Source organism: Glossina fuscipes, unplaced genomic scaffold (assembly GCF_014805625.2).
Source record: "Glossina fuscipes isolate IAEA_lab_2018 unplaced genomic scaffold, Yale_Gfus_2 89, whole genome shotgun sequence".
NCBI classification, from domain to species: domain Eukaryota; kingdom Metazoa; phylum Arthropoda; class Insecta; order Diptera; family Glossinidae; genus Glossina; species Glossina fuscipes.
The window spans coordinates 316,673-338,410 of record NW_023998443.1 but is presented as its reverse complement, the minus strand read 5'-3'; the positions used below and the strand labels follow the sequence as shown (position 1 = coordinate 338,410).

General features: G+C 34.5%; 1 protein-coding gene across 2 annotated transcripts in view; it reads right to left on the bottom strand.

The window, feature by feature from the left end:
• The window catches only part of LOC119638458 (nucleolysin TIA-1), a 102,439-nt gene that overhangs the window by 6,838 nt on the left and 73,863 nt on the right, over positions 1-21,738 (bottom strand). The window contains exons 3-8 of one of the 2 annotated variants that reach the window (XM_038035244.1): positions 21,602-21,677; positions 21,425-21,521; positions 6,705-6,894; positions 6,155-6,532; positions 4,853-5,012; positions 185-448 (exon numbers count right to left, since the gene is read on the bottom strand). In XM_038035244.1, coding sequence (XP_037891172.1) covers positions 419-448; positions 4,853-5,012; positions 6,155-6,532; positions 6,705-6,894; positions 21,425-21,521; positions 21,602-21,677 — 931 coding nt within the window. In that variant the 3' untranslated portion in view covers positions 185-418. Of the gene's footprint in view, positions 1-184; positions 449-4,852; positions 5,013-6,154; positions 6,533-6,704; positions 6,895-21,424; positions 21,522-21,601; positions 21,678-21,738 lie in introns of those variants that run through there. The other variant, XM_038035243.1, reaches the window with a different exon arrangement.

Here is a 21,738-nt window from a genome sequence, read left to right as displayed (position 1 = left end):
TATGTGTATAATTGCTTTCTTTAATAATTCCGTTTAACTTTTAAAATTAAAGTTAGTTTCTAAGGACTTTTACTTTAGTGTATCTGTCCTCCTTCCTAATTATTCTCTAATTTTTTTTTTGTTTTTTTTTTGTTATGATATAAATTATTAATATTATTATTTTTTATTTTTATTTTTTTATTTTTCTTTTTATTTTTTTTTTTGTAAAAATAAATCATTTTTTATCATTCGTTTTTCATTTAAACCATTTTGTTGTTAGCGCAGCAATTATTTACAGCTCAGAATTATTAAGAAATTCATTCATTGGTTATGCTCTAATTCTTTTAGGATTTTTTGTTATCATGGTTGTGAGGAATTTGTATTAGATTTCTATTTTATTCTTATTATTTCTTTTTTGCTTTTGCTTTTAATTTTGTTTTTACTGTGCCTGCAAAAGTAAAGGATAAACCTTAAGAAATAATATGGGTGTTAGTAAAAATTGGAGAAAAAATAGTAGAAAAAAAATTCTTGAAAAACAATAAAAAATTTTTTCATTACAATATCAGAAATTGTATGTAAATAAACATATATACATATTTATAGGAAGCAGATATGAGAGAAATTTCATAATATTTACAAAATAACAAATAGTCTATATATGAATTATGATATGACTGAATTAGTATGAAAAACCTTTTAAATATACGATTTAAGAGAATTGAAAGAGAACTTTGCATGCATGTGAAAAAAGTAGCGAAAAACTATTTTGCTGGTTTATGGTTTTTAATTGCCTGCTAATGAAAGCACAGCACTGTTCAGGTACACTTCACCTCATCTTTATTCAGTCAGTGATATGTATGATGTCGCACTGGGGTCAAAACATTTATAGATTTCTTTGAATATCCGTAACTGGGAAAAGTTTTTTCACTTTTCATTCAAACCAATAGAATCCAACCAAAGACATGCAAACCTGAGACATGTAAAACTAAGATTTCAGAGCTGATTCCAAAAATTGAAAAAACGTTGCCTAGGTTCCTAAGCTTTGCATAGTTTGGCGAAACTTTCTCAGGGAATGTTCCTTATTCGCGTAACCTGGTAATGCTTGAAAAGAAGTGAGTGAAGAGAAATAAAGAAACATTGGTGTAGGCCACAGTCACGGGAAGTTGAGGTCATTCGACAGCTGTTGCTATGTCTTTACCGACTAGGAACACACTATAGGCTACGACCGAAATGAAAGAGCTTGACGAAACTTGCTCTTTTTATCAAGAATAACCAAGAAGCTCGAATAAAGCAACGCTTACCTTTCCCATTATTGGGGGATGGGGAATATTTGTGACTTCAAGTGAATATAAGAGATGGTGCAGTAACATTCTTATGTAAACTGAACATTTTTTTCGTTGTTAATGCTTTACTGTCATTTAACGCGATTTAATGTAACTGTAATGTAGCAAAAGGTACGTAGACGTATTGTTACGAAAATTCTACATTCGACGAGTTGAACTGAATGGACTTTCTAAAAAACCATATCCCAAATGTGGTAAACCCAATGCAATATCTGTCTCAGACATCTGCGATTGCCCGAAAGATTAACCATTAATGAAATTAGATATTAATACTTGTGAAAGGATATATTTGCGTAGGAAAACTCAGTCATTACAATATCAGAGAAAATTGAATTGTAATAATTACAACATTATTATTAAAAGTGTAAAGCATAGGAAGCTTTTGTGGTTCTCGTAAGCTAAAAATAGTTACACAAAAGAAAGTACTGGGAGCGAGAAGATGGCAGAAAAAGGTCTACAAGCTAAAAAGCCGACGACAGACTTGTTGGTTGGCTTTTCGAAAACTATCTCATTAGGTTGTAAGCGGAGCAGAAAGAAAGCTGGTTTCTCTAAATAGGAACAAAAAAAAACTATGTTGATTAGACAGTACTAGCCTCATGAAATGTCGCCTAAGAAAGTAGAAAAAGTTATTGATAGAAGAGCGGCAAAGAGGGAGTAGTTTTTGTTTGCGATCAACATGACTATGGGAGTGCAGCACTGAGCGAACGCATATTTGGTACGGATCGGACGTCTTCAGGATTGGTTAAAACCAGACCACCAATCCAAAAAAAGTCTGTCGCGAGCGATGCAATAGAAAGTTTATTATATTATTTAGGAAAGGGCAACTGTACTGGAAAGAATCCAGTCGGAAAGCTACGTAAACTAAGTTAAGTACACGCCCCTTTGAAAATGTGCAAACTGAAGAAGCGATTTGAAAAGAATTCTCACAGATGACAGAACTCAAATGGACAAGACGGAAACAATGCCTCTTTTTAACTATGCCGGAGCACGCATGTATGTTTGATGCACATTTTGATTATATTTGATACTTTTTTATACTGCCCTAACGTGAATGAGAAACTCATACATTATTGTTTCAACCTAATTGCTTATAGCCTCTCTTCACAACGTAATTTGTCCCAGTCGGTTTATCTTTACATAAGATATGAATTTATTTGCTTGTTACGTTTACAAACGAGACGTGGAGAAAAAAGAAATATGGAAAATGAAAAACTAATTAGGAGGAGATGCATATAACTAATAGCAAATATCTGAGCCGAAATGTAATGATATATGAATGATTTTATGGATAAAAAATAAATGACACTGAAATATGCAAAAGTAATATAAAATAAAAAATAAAATGCGGGCATAATTGCACGTAAGATAGTACATTGATCAATAATTGCTGGGACTAATATAGAAACTGATATTTGCTACGAAATTTGAGCTTATTTATCGACGTAAGCTCCTAAAAGAATGCTACAAACAATTCATCGCTGTTGCGAAGTTTCGATACCTTTTTTTCTACGAAGCTATTTTCGTCATGGCCCTTCTTATAGGTATATATAATACGCTGCAATTCTTATAATGATCCCGTCATTTGACGCTTTTTTTTTAATATGAACCAATGACTCAGAATATCCGCTATTCGCAAAACACGCAGACGGTTACAAAGAAGTAAAGAAAGCCACAGAAAGCGAGTAGGTAAAGGGATTACTGTGGGTAAGGGTTAGAAATTCGAACTTCCGCTTATGCAACCTTGCTATTGTAGTCATCGTTGTCTTGCTTCCGCTATGAGTAAATGCGGTAACCATTTAGAAAACAACTATCTCGACAATGAAAACTACGGAATGTTCGCTTGTGTATTGCAATTTTATTTTTCGATTAACGAGAATATTTTTCAGGACTTTTTCAATTTTTCCCTTTGGAGCGTACATGCAAGCTCGTGCTCGCGTCAACTATCGAGAAAAATTGCTCCTTTCACCTTTAAAGATAATACTGAGTTTAAGTAGTTGTTTCCTCATCAAAGAGGAACATTGAATTATTAACGTCGTAATTAATTAATTATATTGCTTTAAAAATAACAAAATTAATATCACCAAAGCTTCGAGAACGAGTAAAATCACATGAACACCTTTACAGAGGTTTTCTCAACGGTGGCACTTTCTAATAACACTAATGCTATGTCCAAAAAGTAAGACCAGTATTCAAGTTCAATTGCGCGGGCATATCGAATATCAGAAACACTTTTGTTCTAAATAGGTAGCACTGTGAACGACATCACAAGCGTCATTAGTATTTCATCTCCGCTTGGCTTTGTACAACAGAGAAAATATTTTTTTCGAATTTTATAAAATGAGACGAGACTTGAATCTAGGCATACGACTCGAAGACAACCGATGAATCGAGCGAAAGTCGTGCAAAAGCCGAGCCAAGGCGGAAAAAACCGCGCCAAGGTTAGCAAAGAATATTTTTTGAATTTGAGGATTACTTTTTTAAAGGCGACGAAATAAATTTGAAATAACACTTTTAAAAAGTAATAATGAAAAATTGGTCTTACTTCTTGGACGCAGTATTTATATGTTAGCTCCAAGCATTATTGTTATGAGATGTTATAATAGGTACCCGAGCGACGGCGGTAAGTGTAGCATGATGGAAATTATCTGACGATATTATACGTACTAGTTAATGGATGGAATGAGATAAAAGCTATTGACTTTCTCCGCCGATAAATTCTTCAAGTGTCTTTTTCCTCTTTTTTTTCTTCTCCTCTTTGCAGAGGTTGACCGCTTGACACTTCTTTTAGGCGAAAATAATTCTCTTTCAAAATCAATCAAACGTTTCAGAAATAATTCGAAATGAATTGCTTGATTGTTAGTTGTATATGGAATAAAGGCTTATTGAAGTAAAAAAACTGCTGGATCTGTAGATTGATTTAAAAAAGAATCGAAATTATTATTTAAATGCAAATTGAAGGAAATTAAATCAATGGCGCAATTAATAATGAGATGATAAGCTTATCTCAGATTTTTATATAATTTCTCAGGCCAGCAACACGATTCAAGTATGTGGAGGGAGAGTATAAGTTATTTATTATTGTCATGAAGACATTAGAAAAAACACCTTTTTCTTCTTTGAAAAATACTTTGATTGTACGTCGTTAAGATTTTTTTTTTGCTTTGTCCCTTAACCCACAAAAACCATAAATGCTGTTACATTAAAAAAAAAGATCAGAAAAATTAATTAAAATCTATAACAGAAAAAAAACTCGTGCTTTTAATTATGTTCAAAAGCATGTGCAGTAAGAAAAAAAAAAAAAAAAGCACGCCACGTATATACATATATACACATACTTTAACAATTTATAACACATTCCTTTTACAATAGTGTGCATGGAAGAGGGTAAGGGAGAATTCTTGTAGGAATGGCTAATGAATGCAAGACACTTAAAAGCGGGAAAAAAGGGCAAATGAGTAAATGAAAGAAAGGAAAAAAAAAAAAAATGCAAACATTTTTTACGCGCTACTGTTGTAAAAGGTGTTACATACCTGTGGGCTAACTTGAAATTGCTGAATGGGATAAGCTACAACACCGGCTGCTTGAGGTATAGCGGCACCGGCCACCCCCGCCGTCGCCAATTGTTGAGCAGGAGAGATTTGTGCTTGAGTGGCAACACCCTGCCAAGTGGTGGGAATCTGTACACCCATTCTGCAAAAACAAAAAAATGAAAACAAAAAGAAAAGCGATAAAGCTAATTTAAAGTACACACACTTGGAAAATAACAAGGGAAAAAAAAGAAAGTAAAAAATTTATGCTTGGCTTGGGGCGAATCTTAGATACTTAAATTACCCCCAGGTAAATATGTAAAACTTGTTCAATTTCTTTACTGTTTACGTGAGGTTCTGATACCAGCTTTTCTTCTCTTCTAGTTGCGTATGTGATAAAAAGCAAAAAAAATTAAACATAAAAATAAAAAATTAGCTAAGTGAAGGCAGAAGTTCGCTCTACTCTAAAATGTACATAATTTATTGAGTCTTCATTACCCTATACTATCTATAAGGCAATAAAGGAATCGTACATTTCCGTATAATTCTAAAGGGAGGTCGAAGCAGTTATTGCAAATGGATGCTTCGCTCAAGCAATCTTCTCTAAAAATAAGTGCCGTCCATACATGCAAAACTGCTGGATCGGAAGCTACGAGAACTCCTCAACAACCTCCCCAAGATCAGCGCTGAACAGTGTGATTTTAAGCTGGCGGGGTAACTGGATCACATTTTTTCAAAAATTTATCGTTTCCGCAAGGGGGAGTTAATGGATGCATTGCCGAATTGTGTTGATTGACGTGTTTTGGCTTCAAAGTGATACTACGGACGACGCTTGCGGTGTTATTTATTTTGTCAAAACGTTTGCAACGCCCATAAAGTAGGTGCATAGGCAGCATAAAATATGGATGGTTCCTGATGGACATTGTTCTCTGAATGAATTTAAGTATGTTCGTCTGTCTGTCCACTCGTTTGCGTAATGTCTGCGATGAACGTTCTTCTTCAGGACCCAAAATCGAAGATATCGATTCAAAGTCGGCCTGGATGTTAGAAATTCCTCCACGCATATTGGTAGTGCAAAATAGGCTACATCGATCAAGGAACACGTCCACAATACAACGTAAAGTGAGAACACTTCGATATTCGGAAAGAGCAGCTTAGAAGTTGAGTTTTGGATTGAGTTGAGTCGTTGCTTATAAATTACAAAAGTAGTTTAATTTCGAGCTACGCCCACATTGGTCGTGTATATAGGAATCTGTATGGAATCGGGGGATTTGTTTAGAAATAATTTGACTTAATTGGCCTTACCCCATATAGCCCTGCTGGTAACCACCGTATTGGCCGAAATGATAACCTTGGATGCCTTGCAGAAATTGATTTTGTACTGCAGCCGAGGCGGCAGGAGTTACAGCTGCAGTGGCCGAAGAAGTAGGATACGTTGGTGTGGGTGAATACCAGCAACCGGTAGCTGCTAATTGTTGTCCGTAGGCAGCCGCTGCAGCAGCAGCCGCACCGACTCCATAAGGAAAACCAGCGGCTGCAGGATTGAGAGCCTGACTAACGATTGTCTGAGCGTTATTCGGATCACCGCTTTCCTTGCCCCATGAGCATTTCACTGGCTGGGCATTGATCTCGGTATTGTGCACGCCAACAATGGCATGTGTTGCGGCTTCTTTGGTGGAGAACCTTTAACAAATAAATGCAAATATAAAAGTGAATGAATGTAAATGAATTTTAAATGTAACCAGTCACGGAATCATGTCAAAATGTTTAGCATTATATTGTGTGCAGTAACGGTTGTAAGTTTTGATTTCTTTTTGTTTTTCCTTCATTGAACTTAAATCAAACTAAAACTTACCGTACAAAGGCGTAACCCTTATCCTTGAATACACGGATTTCTTGAATGGTGCCATAAGGTGAGAAAGTCTTTTGCAATATCTCTTCGCTTAAGGAGGTAAGCGAACTATTAACACCCCCTACATAGACAGTGCAGTTTGAGGGACTGCTTTGATTGTAAACTTCATCAAATGTCAATGGTTTCACATTCTCTGCAATTAAAATACAATACAACATGACATTATGCATCGATAAACAATAATATAATGACGAGGAGGAAAAAATAAAAAATAAACGGCAAATATTAAATCAGTTTATTTGAAAGCATTCAACTATTTATTTATTTATTTATTTACAAAATATATATTCCGTAGAAAATGACTTGTTTTTTGTTATAGTGTTAGTTTATCGTTGCTTTCGTGTGCTTTCGTTGTTGTGTGTTCCTCTTGTTCCAGTTATCGTTGTTACTACTTACATAGTAAAAATTTAATATATTCGGCATAAGTTGTAACAATTATAATTTCATGTGTACATTAATTTATTCATACATATGTACGTACACGCCCATCGTGTAGTATACTCATGCGGAATTGCATTTTAAATGTCGTAAATTATTTCAGTTAAAATTTTAAAAGAGAGAGAATACAATGAACAGGACGATGTAAAGAGTTGGAAAAATTATACATACATACATACATATTAATGCATATATATATATGCTTATCCAAAAACTCATTCCTATTATCCCAACATATTCCATATTCGTCGTATTCGGTTTGTAGTCCTTAAATAGAACATGTTTTTCACTGAATTTCGTTGTGGTTATTTATTCCTTGTTGTTATTCTTGTTGCTGATATTGTTGTTGTTATTATTATAATTGTTGTTGCTCTTACTCTTGCTATTGCTGTTTTGCCGTTTTTACGATATCATATACAGAAATATGTTGCATGTACTTAAAAGTGTGTGTACTCTACTAATTACTTTTTTATTCAGATTAAAAAAACATTTTCAAGTTAAAAAAAATAATGTCAGCATTGCGTGTTTATGTCTCTGTTTAGCATGAGTAACGTTCATGCATTTGCTACTTAATACGTACAGTTATCAGTAAAACAAATGCAAAAAAGAAAAAAACAAATATTTAAATACAAAATACGAACCAACATAAACAGACATATGGACGGACTTCTTTTGTTACCATGATATCCATGGATTTGAAAGACAATTTTCGGAAAACCCGCACTTACTACTCTTTCCGTATTCGAACTACGCCCTCACACACAAGTATTCATTGCCTATAAGTAACTTCAACGTTGTTGCAGGATGTTAGTAATTCTCTCAACGAAATCTGTTAACATTTGTCCACACAGGCCAAACTCATCTGTAAGGTATTGAAGTGAAAGTAGCATTAGGTGCATAAATTGATAAAATAGTGACGCATAGTGTTGGACCGCGTTATTTTTTATAGGCATATGCTAGCATAATGTCGGCCGGTGTATGGCGAATATATACGTAAGAGTGCTTCCATCCATCCTTGTCGAATTTGCTTATAAAATTAGAACATTATGAACGTACGCTTGCCGTAATAATGAATTTTGAACAATATTTTTGTCATCTTGTCAAGTCTTCTCATTGCAACCTATTGCATGTACGACTACATCGTTAAAGACGCCGACAACACAACAAGCCAAACCTGGTTTTTGTCTTAATTAATTCCGCAATATTGCATAGTTTGAGGTCGAATTTCCAAAACCAGATTTTAGCTTTGGGTCTTCGTATCTTCAATTGAAAATTCTCGGTTAAAAGAAAATAAGGCCTTGCTGTTTTGCACCGGCACAAAATAAAATTATATGCTCTCTGCCATGAGTTCTCTAATAATATACATCATGGATAACATATTTTCATATCTCATCCTCATATAAAACCTACAACAGATATGTTAACTTTAAATTGTGAGCCGAACAGAAAAGTTTCAATAGCAGTTTTAAGCCTAAATAAATATTGTTAAGGAAATCCCAAACCCAGTTCTTGCCAATTGATTGATTTTGCCAAATAATAAATTCGCTAGAAAGGGAAAACCCAAGTGCACATTCACGACGCGCCATGCAACTGCCGGCCGAGGAAAACGATTAGTGGAAAAGCAGGTTAAGGGATTGAAAATGAAGCCATGAACTTAGGTAATAGTAATGTGATTGTAAAAATGTATATAAATAGAGTATTTGCGGAAGGCAGAGTCAGTCGGACAAAAACATTTGATTCGAAAAAGAATATTAGAGTTGAGATGTCTAGGATAATGTTAAACAAATTGATGGTAAATGAAGGAGTCTTGTGTATGCACGATCTGCAGTGATAGGAACCGTATCCGACAAAAGCGAATTTCGTAACAATATTAAGGTTAGAAGTGAAAGTAATGTTTTACTCTATTTCGTATACTCTATAAAGGTGAACATAAATCCGAGTAGTCTTGTCAATCTCACGGAAATCATTTACTTTTCTCACTCCGCTATTGGTAATTCTCCTTTCACTATCACCGTCTCTGTGTGCATGTGGGGACACCGCAATTTAAGAGAATAACTTTATTTTCCTTCTATAGAAAACGAAGAGCATATAATAATCTTTGAAAAGCAAGATCAGAAGCGTCATTTTTAAAATAGTTTCTCTAGTACATGGAGAATCTATGAGTAAGTGATAGGTGACCGAATATTTTAATTGAAATGTTTTAATAAAAGACAAACGATGAAATTGTTGCAAAATTATTACTAATATCTTTTTTGCTTTAAAAATATCTGTAAACACTTTAAGAAGTTGATTGATATATATTTTGAGAAATTAATTGCAATTGTTTCGTATTGCATTGTACATAGTTACGGTCACAAGCGAAATGACAAACCGACAAGTTGCAGTTGTATTGGCATGTAAACAAGGATTTACAATTTCACGTATTCAACCTCTTTTATTCATTTATATGTTTGTTTGTATGTATTCACGTACACAACATTACATGCTTAAATAAATAAAGCACATATTAAATCATTCAGGCCTGATTATTCTAGTCCAAAGTATGTATTCTCTTGTTGTAATATGTGGATAAACTTTTGAATAATTAAATAGTCGCGCATACCGATTTAAATTAATTCGAAAGCTCTGCTCGTTCGTCGTATTCGTGGGGAAATATTGTAAGTTTTCTTTCCTTTTACTTCAAATGCTTCCTTCCCCTCCCACTCTCTTTTCTACACCATGCCAAAGTTTACATACGTAGAAAATATGCATTAAACAAATGGAAACTAAAACAAAAAAGTTCAGTACATTGGATATGTGATATCATAGTTCGTTTATGCATTTTTCATGAGCCAGCAAAAGCTGATTTGTGATAAGTAAATCGATGTTTTATTTACTTAAAATTTAGTAAATTTTCTCTTCTACCTCAGCAAAATATGGAGGTGACATTCTGTTTTATATTGAAAAGTTGACCAGAAACAACCTTGTGACACCTCCTTGCCAAACATAATCAATAGATACGTATTGTGTCCAAAAATTAAGACGAATTTAATTTTGGCTTTTCTAAATCCATTTATTATTTCAAAGGTTTTGAGTCACTTTCAAACTTATCTCTCTCATATACACACACACACATTTATGGCAACGTTTCCTCCAATCATCAAAACTATCGTTATAGTCGATCTGTGGAATGGCCTTCAAAACTTTCTTCGATTCAGCTTGTATCTATCCAGACCAGAGACAAAAGGGTGCCTCCTGGGCGATCTTTTGAGTTTAGGGTGCAGCCAGAAGCCATATGGGGCTAAATACGCTGGTTGTAAAGCGTTATGGGTTGAATTTTTAGTGGAATAGTCTCGAAAAACCGGCGCTGTGTGAAATGGGGCACTACCGGAATACAAACACCAAGAGCTTTTTTTCAACTATTCCGATTTCTTCAAAAAACTCCACACATTCAAATAACATACCTTCTTAAGAGTTTGCCCCGGCAGAAGGAATTCATAGGGCGCACACAGCGCACTAATCAAAGAAACCTGTTAACGTCATCCTGATTTTATATAAATTTAAAAAACAAAAAAAAAATCACCTTTGGAGGACGATTGAGAAGAAGTAAAGTAAACTACAAAATATTTGATTAAAGGATACGATCGAGTAAATCCCTCTATAGCTGCTGTTCACTAAAAAGCTCTCGCTCACTGCGCTGGATCTCCGTTCACTACTGAAACAAACCCAAGCCGCTTAGATGTTCTTATCCCCAAAATCAAAAACGTGAACTTTTTCGAATCGAAGCAGGAGAGTTGTCTACATAATGAATAACTGAGAGCCGGTCATATAATAAAAGTTCAAAAATGTGATGAATCTGTGGCAGGTGATGTTTTCTTGCTGAATATGAATGGCCTCCGTCGTACCTTAACTGGAATTGTCGTGATATGCGAGAAAAGAAAAGAAGAAGTTTGGCAATCTTACGTTTAGTGTTTAGTGTATATAATGCTAAGTATTTTGCATTTTCTTGGACGAAATAAGTTGCGCATGTTTTTTTGCAACATTTAGTATAATGTTGTGGTATTTGAATTTACTATCACATTTGCAAGCAGAAACTGTATCATTTTGCAAAATTCCACACCGGAACGTATCCATCAAACAATTACGTACAAAGGGAACACATTGACACAACAACGACTGACACGTCATGCAATTACCATTAACGTGGATCTGCCGTCAATTAATAGTTGGTCGGCTTGAGAAATTGAAAAGTGTTTTGTTCAAGAAGTCAACATTCTCGACTCTCTGGTTTGCAAATCCCCAAAAATACTGCGCCTGAAAGAAGTTTCGGCTTGGGTGCAAAGGCAACGCATATGCTGTGGCATAGCAAAGATCAAAAAGCCCTTAGGCAAATAATTGGTCATACGTTTGCCATAAGGTGTTGCTAGGAAAAATGCAAAGATACGAAATGTCCAATTAAAGTGGCATGAGCTCCTTTTTGTCTTTAACTATTATTAAACTGACATAACAGCAGCCTGGAATTTTACAGTGATTTTATGTAATAAACAAGGTTTTGAAATCCAATATAGCCTATGTACCGCATTTATATTTATATTATGTAGAAAATAATTCATGCTCTAATAATTATAATTAAAATTTATAAGGCAAACAAGTAAATATAAGGAGGGAAAAAAAAAGAAGAAAAATGCTCAAAACAAAACCTAGCCACACAGCAGGGAAGGAAGGTACGGTATGTGGGAAAAAATGTGCTTTCAAAAATACCTCTGTTTATGAAAGACCAACGGATAGTCCGCAATTCAATATAAACCGAACGAAACCAACTCTCTGGCACATTGTGTCACATAAATTGTAATGATTAATATACATAAGCATGAATTTTAAAATTTTATGAGTAGTAGTTGTAGTCGTGCAAACCTATTTGTATCCATACGACACATAAACACAAATCTATAAATCTATATATGTATATATATGTACGTATATGTAGATATTTAAATAAAACATTAATAAACATTTTCGGAGAGTGAAAGTGAATGCTAGCGAGAGGAAAACAGGAACTTCCCGAACATAATTACACATAGAATAGCAGTAATGTTAAAATCAGTGGCACGAGAATTACGCATAAATAAATTGTTATTAAATAAATATTAATTTTGCATTTAATGTAAATAAAAATACGAAAAAAAAAAAAAAATTATTTCGTTTAAAATAATAAGGGCAAGGAAAGGAAGCGAGATTCAAATACTTTCAGCAAAGTCTGGTCGAATGTTGCATATCCGCTTCCTTTTTTGCATAGAAAAGTCTATATTTCTAGCCTTTGAGAGATTTATTATCTATATATATAATATGTGTAAAAGCAGTTTCTTTTATATTATCGATTGTTTAGGCTATAAAAATATATTGAAATGCGTTCTTAATCATTACCGATTTTGTAATGTATCTGAGGTCTCATGAAACTGTACGTCAACATTGTGAATATATTTATTCGGAATGCTCACTGAATCCGACGAAAGTATTTTTGTAGCCAAAAAAAGTTATGCGGCCTATTGGCGTTTAGTGATTCAGGTAAGTTACTAAAAAAAAAAAAGCTCAGCCCCTAAAAGTGACGTAAATACGTCACAGTTTTTTTAACCATCCCATGTCTTTAGATCAGATTAAGATAAGATAATCCAGATGGTTAGTTTCAATTTGGCGCCAAATGTGTCGAAATATTTCGAGGATATTTGTAAGTATCTTTTGTTCGGAGAGCTTGTTTCTCTGCCAACATGAAAAACGGAACATCTTGTCTTGTCTTTTCTACATGCGTAATTAGAATTCAGTCACTATACAAAGTTGTGTTTGATACCTTTCGTGGTATGCCAACATCAAAGAAAAATTTTATAATGAATTTTAGACTCCGTAAACTATGAAAAGAGGCGGGAAGAAATCCGTTCACTATATCGGATTGTCCTATTGCCGTTCGTGCGTTCACTGCGGCCAGAGTTGGTAAACAGATGCATATAACAATTCCGCTAGATCAAGTTTGAATACTAACTTGGCTATACTACGAACACAACGGTGTTTCCTTATTGCGCATCTAATAACTTGAATGAGCATATGAACCTTAAGTCATTGCGCTCTGTCCTGCTCATCCTGCATAACTTCGACGCGATCTACATACCTAGAACGTTGTCCAATATATTAATATGAACCGGATAATGTATGGACGGAAACAAATAATGCGTTCTTTAGTCTTGTATTTCACATATATGTGGCGCTACACATAATTTACAATTAATTTAACAGTGGCCTTAATAACGGTCTTAATGGTTTCATAATTAATTCATAATTATTTTTCTGAGGTAAACTGTTTATTTCGAGAAATTCAATAAATGCAAACAGATCTGAAGGGCTGTTTACAATGCCTTTTTTACGTTAATGCATAAACAATCTTAACGACCAATAATAAAAAATAGTGTAATATTTTTTACTTATTATACCCTACATTCTTTGTGGTACAAAGGTATATTAAGTTTGTTCGGATGTATGCAACACCCAGAGACACTTAAGATAGGACCGTTTTTTGAGAATCATTTTCAAAACAAATCCAAAAAGCTTGTCTGTCTGTCTGTCTGTTCTCGCGTTCAACCTACAGGTCGCAACTTGTAAAATATTGCGATGACACATGGTACGGTGGCATGGACGTCTGACGAGGGATAAATGTTGCTGGTAGTGATTCGGATTGTGACTTTTCTTCGACAACTTTCCCCCGGGATCCCCGGCTCTGTTTTTTTTTTTTTTTATTGAAACCAAGCCTTCATTCCTCTCAACTATTGATAACCTGATCCGTCACCTTCCTTGAAGTACAAACATAGAACATAACGTAGAGAATGCAAACTCAATTACATTACCAATCATTCACCAGATGTCCCCTATTCGTATAAAACAGGGATGGTCGAAAAGAAGTGCGAAGTGGCCGGAAAAGTTGCTGCAGCCTAATCGCTGTTTGCACAATCGGTCAGTGTTATGCCCTAATTGACTAAGTACTCACTATATGTGGACTCCGATATTTATTGATGGGGCTTGTTTTTACAGCGATTTAACTTTGCACAGGAGACGCAATACTTATTAACGAACTACTGATCTTTTCAAATAACAACTTTTTCGTTGATTTAATCCTTTCTACTAAGCATCGACTCAGTTCATTCGATGACGACTATGCGACTAGTTCGTTACAATTCCTCAAGGGGATTTAGCGGCTTAACTAACCACTGTTTCCAGCCAATGTTTTTTGATGCTCACACAAGTACTTACTTTTTCATGCCTCGAATGTGTTTTTCTCGGCGCCACACTCCACGTTTCCCAACTTTTAGAGATTAGTAGAAAAATTATGTTCACAAATGCTTTAAAAGACTTTAAAAATAGTAACAAGCATACACATTATGGTGCATTCGCCCAACTCGACCCTTTTGCCAATTGTAACTTTTACTCAAAGCCTTAGGGCTAAAACTGTAATATGCCTGGTTGGGTATACTATATGCGGTATACCTTTCTGTAGAAATTTAATTACGTTACGTTATATTGTCGATTATTAAACTTGTTATAGAAACTGAAGTGAAATTTATTCATTCATTTGCATACATTCTCTTCCATTCATTTTAATAAACTCTTATAATTTAGTATACAATAATAATAATAATAATAATAATAATAATAATAATTTTCTGTTATGTAGACCGACGGAGATGAGAAGAGAAGCAACCTTAGGAAGTACAATATATACGCTTTTGTGTATATCCTCGAAAGTTTCATAAATTAGAGGCCTACTCAAAGGGTACTGGTACGAAGCAGGTTCTTTTTGCGAGTTTGTGTATGTATTTATGCATGTACGTATGTGTGTATGTGTGTATGTGTGTATGAATATTTGGTACCTTGACATATAAGAACGAGCATACAGCGTCAGCATACCCACATAAACCAAAGGCAGCAGCAGCAGCAGCAGCAGCAGCAGCAGCAACAAACAAATTCATTACGTTGAGAACTTAATTAACTTGTATGTAAATGTGAGCGTTCTTTTACTTAACTTATACACTAAAAGTTTGAATTCTTTACATTAACTCTCTTCGACTTTGGTTTTGGTTATTGAAATTTACGGTAAATGACAAATTTCCCCAGCAACCAACTATTTATAGAATTTGACTTCTGACTTACGGGTGAATGACGACAATACACAATAAACCCGATGTATATCAATATATGTATATAAATATATTTATATATATATCTTTGTAGAGAATGAGTCGTGATGCCATAAATCAACAAAAGCAAGAAAAAAACCATTTCACCATTCACATTGTAAATAAATCTTTCATTTTAATATATAATTAAAGATACTCCAAAATAGAAAGAGGGAGGTACACGGTAACACGTTAATTGCGGTGATTAGGCCTCTTCCTGTGTAAATACGAAAGTTTATTTCAGAGGACAAGCATACGGAATGGGGTTTATGCTAATGGGACTTTCGAAAAGTTATATTTTTCTTTAAGAACGGCTGAATTGTCGATGCTAAGGGATCGCATGTATCTTTGTTCAGTTTCGCTTTTATTAGTTCTCAGCTTAGCACTTTTTATTTTCTTCAAATGACCAATCACTCAGAAAATGTCCCCTATTCGTATAACACGAAGAGGTCCAGAAAGAAGAAGATGTAAAAAAAAGGAAAGATATAGAGAGTAGCGTAGTGGCTCTGTATGCCCGATCAATAAGGTTTATGCTTTTACCGCCTGATCACTCACTACGGCTACGACCAAAGTAAACTCTTACTTATTCGGCTACTCTTGCGGGCAATGCGGATAGAAAGTGTTTTCCATTGGGTTATGTAATTGACACATATTTCTGATTTTTGGAGAAATGTAACGAAAAAATTTAATGTGCCTCCCCATCCATCCCCATTGTGTGCCTGGTCGTTTATACAAGGAGTTTTCATTAACTTTATTTACATCATACTATTACTGCGTAAAATATATTATTGCTTTCTTTTTATTATCCAATCGATATAGACGTCACGCTTCATCAAGGCAACCAATCCCTACCTAATCTCTATTTTCTAACAAAACAGTTAAATTATATCAAATACGAAAAATGCTTTTATATAAATTTTATTGATTATAAGAGTTTAAATGTGAAGCCTTAATAGCAAAATATCATAAAAAGTTTAACACAATATTTTATGAGCCATGATATTATAAAATATAAAAAAAAAATTAAAAATATTAAGAATAAAGAGAAATTGCGAAATTCATTACACTCTCAGTCGAAAAGTATTATTGTAACCGTCTATACTCCCACCATTGCTTTTTAATTCCTTCTACACTCTACTCATGAAAAAAAATGTGTTTCTATTTTATGCTTAGAAGACATGAGCTTCGGCAATTAATAATACAAATTTTCTTCTCTTACCCTTAAACTGATTTGATTTGCATACGCTATGGAGTAATGATTTGAAAACTTAAAAGCAGATTCCGGAAAGTCTTCCCATTAATTAATTGTGGAATAGTTGTGCACTTATGTTAAGTACAAGTTTTTTTTGTTGCGAAAATGCGTGTCAGCTTTGCTAAATATTTGCATTTCTACGAAGGAAAAATCCGGGGATAAAAACTGCATTGTACGTCGGAAAAAATATGAACTCCTACACTTAATAACGGAAGACGGTATCGAAGGGTGGAGAGGCAATGGCAAAACACAACTGTCGTGGCAACGTAATAGTCGAAATGAGACAGGACTGAGAACCGAACCACAAGCAAAATCATACTCCCAGCAGAGAGCAGAGGTGGCTTTTGGGCCTTAGTTAATAATATAACTTAGTAAACAATAATGCCATCAATTGTAAAAAAAGGTGCATGTCATCACTTATGTTCAGTGTTTGATTGTTAATAATGGAAAAGAAAAACTAATCCAAGTGTTTATCGTCCCGGGTATTAGTTGGGGCAGGTTGCGTAGGTATCGCAAAGTGATAAAATATTGAAAACAGGTAAGAAGAACATTGGGGGTGGGGGCTAGGCCGACCACTCCGTACGTTACACTACTTTGCCTAGTAAAATTTTTCGTAAAAATTTCTCAAAAGTGATTGGTTTTTAGAGTAGACACAAAAAAAGAGTATAGCGCACAACCGACAGATAGAAAAATTTATATCGATCGTCACAATAAAAGGTGATTCCAGTCAGCTTAATATTCCCTGTACCAAAAGACCTGTACGGCGTAACAACAAACGCTGGACGAAAGAGAGAATTAAATCAGTGGAATACGAAAAGCTAAGTGTTGTCCAAAATGTTAAAAGTATAGAAAAACTTATCTCTTCTAAGAGAGAACATAAAGATTTTGGACTTTTAAGGGCCCTCTAAAGTACAATAGAACCGAATATCCGAGGCGATAATATGAACTAATCGACGTAAAACGAGCTAAACTGTTGCCAGTGGTGGGCCTTAGTTTAATAGAATCGTATTAGTTTACGACTCGTAGTTTACAGTGTAAACCAATGGTCGCAATGTCATGAAATTTTCACGCGTCTCGTTTGAAGGTTACGAATATCCACAAATCATGCGGCTCTTTCAAAAATCATACCATATATATATCAGACAGATGATTTAGTGAATGATGTATTATTTTGTCCCTTTCGGCGAGTTTCTATATTTAAATGAATCCCTAGACTGGCCTGGAGTGGCCAATTTTTACGGCAGACTAAATGTTTTCGTTGTCACAATCTAGACTCGTTAATTACAAATACCCATAAGCACACATGGCATATCCACCTGCCTGCATCCTTATTATAGCCATTAGTTCTATCTTTCGTATTGAGTTTCAGAGCCACAAAAGTGAAACGTGGTATATATAATCTTAGTGAAAAGCTGCATAGCCAGGAGGAAAAGTCGGGCTAATAGATCCACAAATTTGGAAACTTAAAAGAATCTTAAGTGAGAAATCAAACGCCAGCAGACATACATCGATCGAACGTATGATATAAACATTTGAGATACAGTTATTGCCAAAAGTAGTCCATGTTAGTCCACGATAGACCAAACATTTTACAGTTTTTATATACCTTATATTCGATATCGATAAACTAGTCCATTTTGGATGAAAAATGAATCGTCTTCACTTGAATGCTTGCCGAGCATGCAAAAATCATTAGTTATAAAATCCTATCCAACTTAAGGTAAACGCGCCGAGTGAGAACGGCTTCTGTGTTGCAATTTATTTATACTTTCCAAAAACTATTATGCTTAGTAGCCTTCTTGTTAATTTATTGCTTGCGTTAATTTATTGCTAATTGACGGCCGTCCTTCAGGAATTGTTAGGGAGACGCAGACTACAGGTAACGCAAAATATGTTATTATTAAACATTTTATGTTTGCGTTTCGCAATGGATCCTTTAATATTACATACTTGGTGGCATTATAAGCGAGTCTTTTAATTATTTCCAAGAAGCTCACAAGTTTAAAGTTCATTCAAAGCATTGACTAATTCATTTACTTGAAACTCAAATGAAGGGAAAGCTAAAGGACGAGTTGGAAAGAGAAAGACTTATCAAAATTTCGGTAAATACCGGATTGTGCATTAAAAACGCCCTCAATCATCGTCATTGAGATATTTGCCGCATATTTATTTATATTTGTTTACATAAAGGATCGTAAAAAGCAACTTGAATAGCGTCGTTTTTGTTTTAACTATAAAAAGCATTTTTATGATGATAATAATATTGTTTAAAAAAAGAAAAGTGGCATAATATGTACGTATGTACGTATGTAGTACGTATAAAAAAAGCATGAATATTAACCATTAACTAAAGAAATGTAATAAAAATGTTAAAGGCCTACAGAGAGAGCAAAAAAGTTATGAGCAATAAAAACCGTATATAGAAACGTATACGTCGGGCTTACGTTGAAACCTATTACTACTGCTGCCCTTTACGTAATATGTCTTGTAAATACGTACCTATAAAACGAGAACGCAAAGATTTCGTTAATGCTTCTCTTTTATCTTTTTCTTTTTATACCCTACATCAAGGGTGCAGGGTATATTAATGTTGTGCGAGCGCATGTAACAGGCAGAAGGGTTTAAGGTAGGACCTACGTCTTTTTACACCTGCCCATTTAGGATCATTCTCTGTCTGCCGGTCCATGTATTTTTGTGTTCAGCCTAGAGATCGCAATTTGTGAGATAATTTGATAAAATTTGCTTTACTGCGCCCTTTGACTCAAGGACGAACGCTATTGAAAATGATTCAGATCGGACTACTTTTTCGACCATTTTTCATGCGATACCTTATATTGAAGAAGCAGTAGATAAAATTTCTCCAGCAATAGAATTTGGACTTTCTAAATTTGTACGAAAATTTGGTTCGGTCGGGGTACTTTTTCGAACCCGCTCTCAAATAACCGTTCCTAAGAAAGCTGAAAAAAAAAACACATTTTGATCACATGGGGCTTTTATGTAGGGCTTATATAGATATTGTCATGAAAAGCAAACCCATCTGCGGAGAGAAAGTATATTTTTGGTCTTTTGTCCCAGACACTGAAATAACATTTGTGGGAAGTAAATTACTTTTGCTAAGTTTGGATCACGTCTTGTGATGTTTTGGGCATTTTCCATTAAGCGGCTATTACTGAAGTATTTCCTTGCCTGAGAGTAATATGTAGCTTTTCCGGTCTAATTGCTAAAACGAGTGAATAACTGTACTTGGCGAACTAGCGTAGGTTATCTAAAAGTTGGCCTTGCACGTCTATAATATTTTTACTTGTTTTCTTGATATTAAACATTTTTGAGTTGTTGTTGTTATTATTATTGTTGGGCTTTACTTTTCCATTTATGATAATAGTTTCGTGTTGAAAAAATAAAAACGAAATCCAAACAAAACAACACAAAGTAACAATGAAATAATCATACTTTATAACAACAATAAAGAAAGATATAACATTGATTGTAAGAAGTTTCACTGATTGTTAACTCAATTATTTTTGCTTTTTACTTTACGCCAAATGGTAAATCCTCTGCATTAAAATGAATGAAAAAAGCGAAAAGATATGGGTTTACACGAATGGAGGTAATAATAATAATGAGCCTGTATTAAAATTTTCACATACGTATATGTAGTTGTGACAATAATTGCATATAATTACAGTTAAAATGAAATGAAAAAAGATCAGATTCGAGTAAATAATGAAGAATTCTCGCTATTTTTATACCCATCGTTCTGTCAAAACGAAGGCAACTTCGGAGATCCCATAAAGTGTATATATATATATTCTTGCTCAGCATCAAATTCTAATTCTGTCGGTCGGTGTAAAATCTCCTGGTTTCAAAAATGCATCAAGTCGTTTCAAATTTGGTGCAACGATTAGAAATTCTTAGATGGAGGTTGCATTGAAATTGACCCAAATTGATTCAAGGATACGATCAAAGTGCAACATACGCTGAGACTGTCTATCTCTGGTTTCAAAAAATTTGTTGTTTTGCTCGTTCCTTGCAAAACACAACAGATGCGACAGTAAAAATTTGGATTTATATGACATAGGTGGACCTAGGTAGGAGGAGTATCAAATCGGAAAAAATCGACAAGCCTACTCAATGTCGAAGAATAGGAAAACTTTTCTGTTTTATTGAAACGTTTGCAACACTCAGAGCCCATACAGCGTCAACATACTATTGATCACTATTAAGTAGTGATGGGTATAAGAGACTCGTATGAGAAATTTCTCTTGCAATTACCTCACCTTGTACACCCTGTAAGCTGTGTTGATCGAAGTAATCTAAATTAAAGGATTCGTTGTTTAAATCGTTATCAGTCAGTCAGGTCAAACTAACGTTCAGAAATACGCTTCCGAGCCACAAGTCAAATGGCTCTTGCCGATATGAAGGACACATTATCATTTGTAGCACTGTAGCACTTATCGTCTATACTTTTAACTGGCATTTCACAGGCGAGTCACTAAAGGCCGCAGCCAATAGGTGAACTCGCTAGACTGTGCTGAAATTTCGAACAAGAGTTATTTGCTTAAGAATCCCGCCTGTTACCTTGATTAGTTATTATTATCTTAGAGCAAAAATTTCTTAAATGACAAAATTTCATATATTCTTTATCCTAAATAAACATTATCTGATCAATAATTGTATTTAGGCCGATCACTCTATTGCAGGAGTTTCTAATAATTTGCTCTCTATTCACTGATTTAACATTGCCTTACGATTTTAAAGCTTTAAAGAAAGGAACATACCTTTACTCGCCGGCGGTTTCCTGGTAGCCCAATTCGTTCGAATCGAGCGTGATCCCAGCCATTGGCCGTTCATAGCTGTTATGGCACTTTCCGCTTCCTTCGCATATAGGAAAAACAATATAGAGGAATATAAGTGTATAGAAATGGTTTTACGCATAATAGAAATATTTTACTTACAGATTTTTTAATAAAGGACACAAAGCCATAACCTTTTGATTTTAAAGTTTGAGGGTCACGCACCACACGACAATCCCTACAAAACAAAACGGACAAAATAATTAAATAGTTTATTAAAAAAATTTTTTTTTAATAAA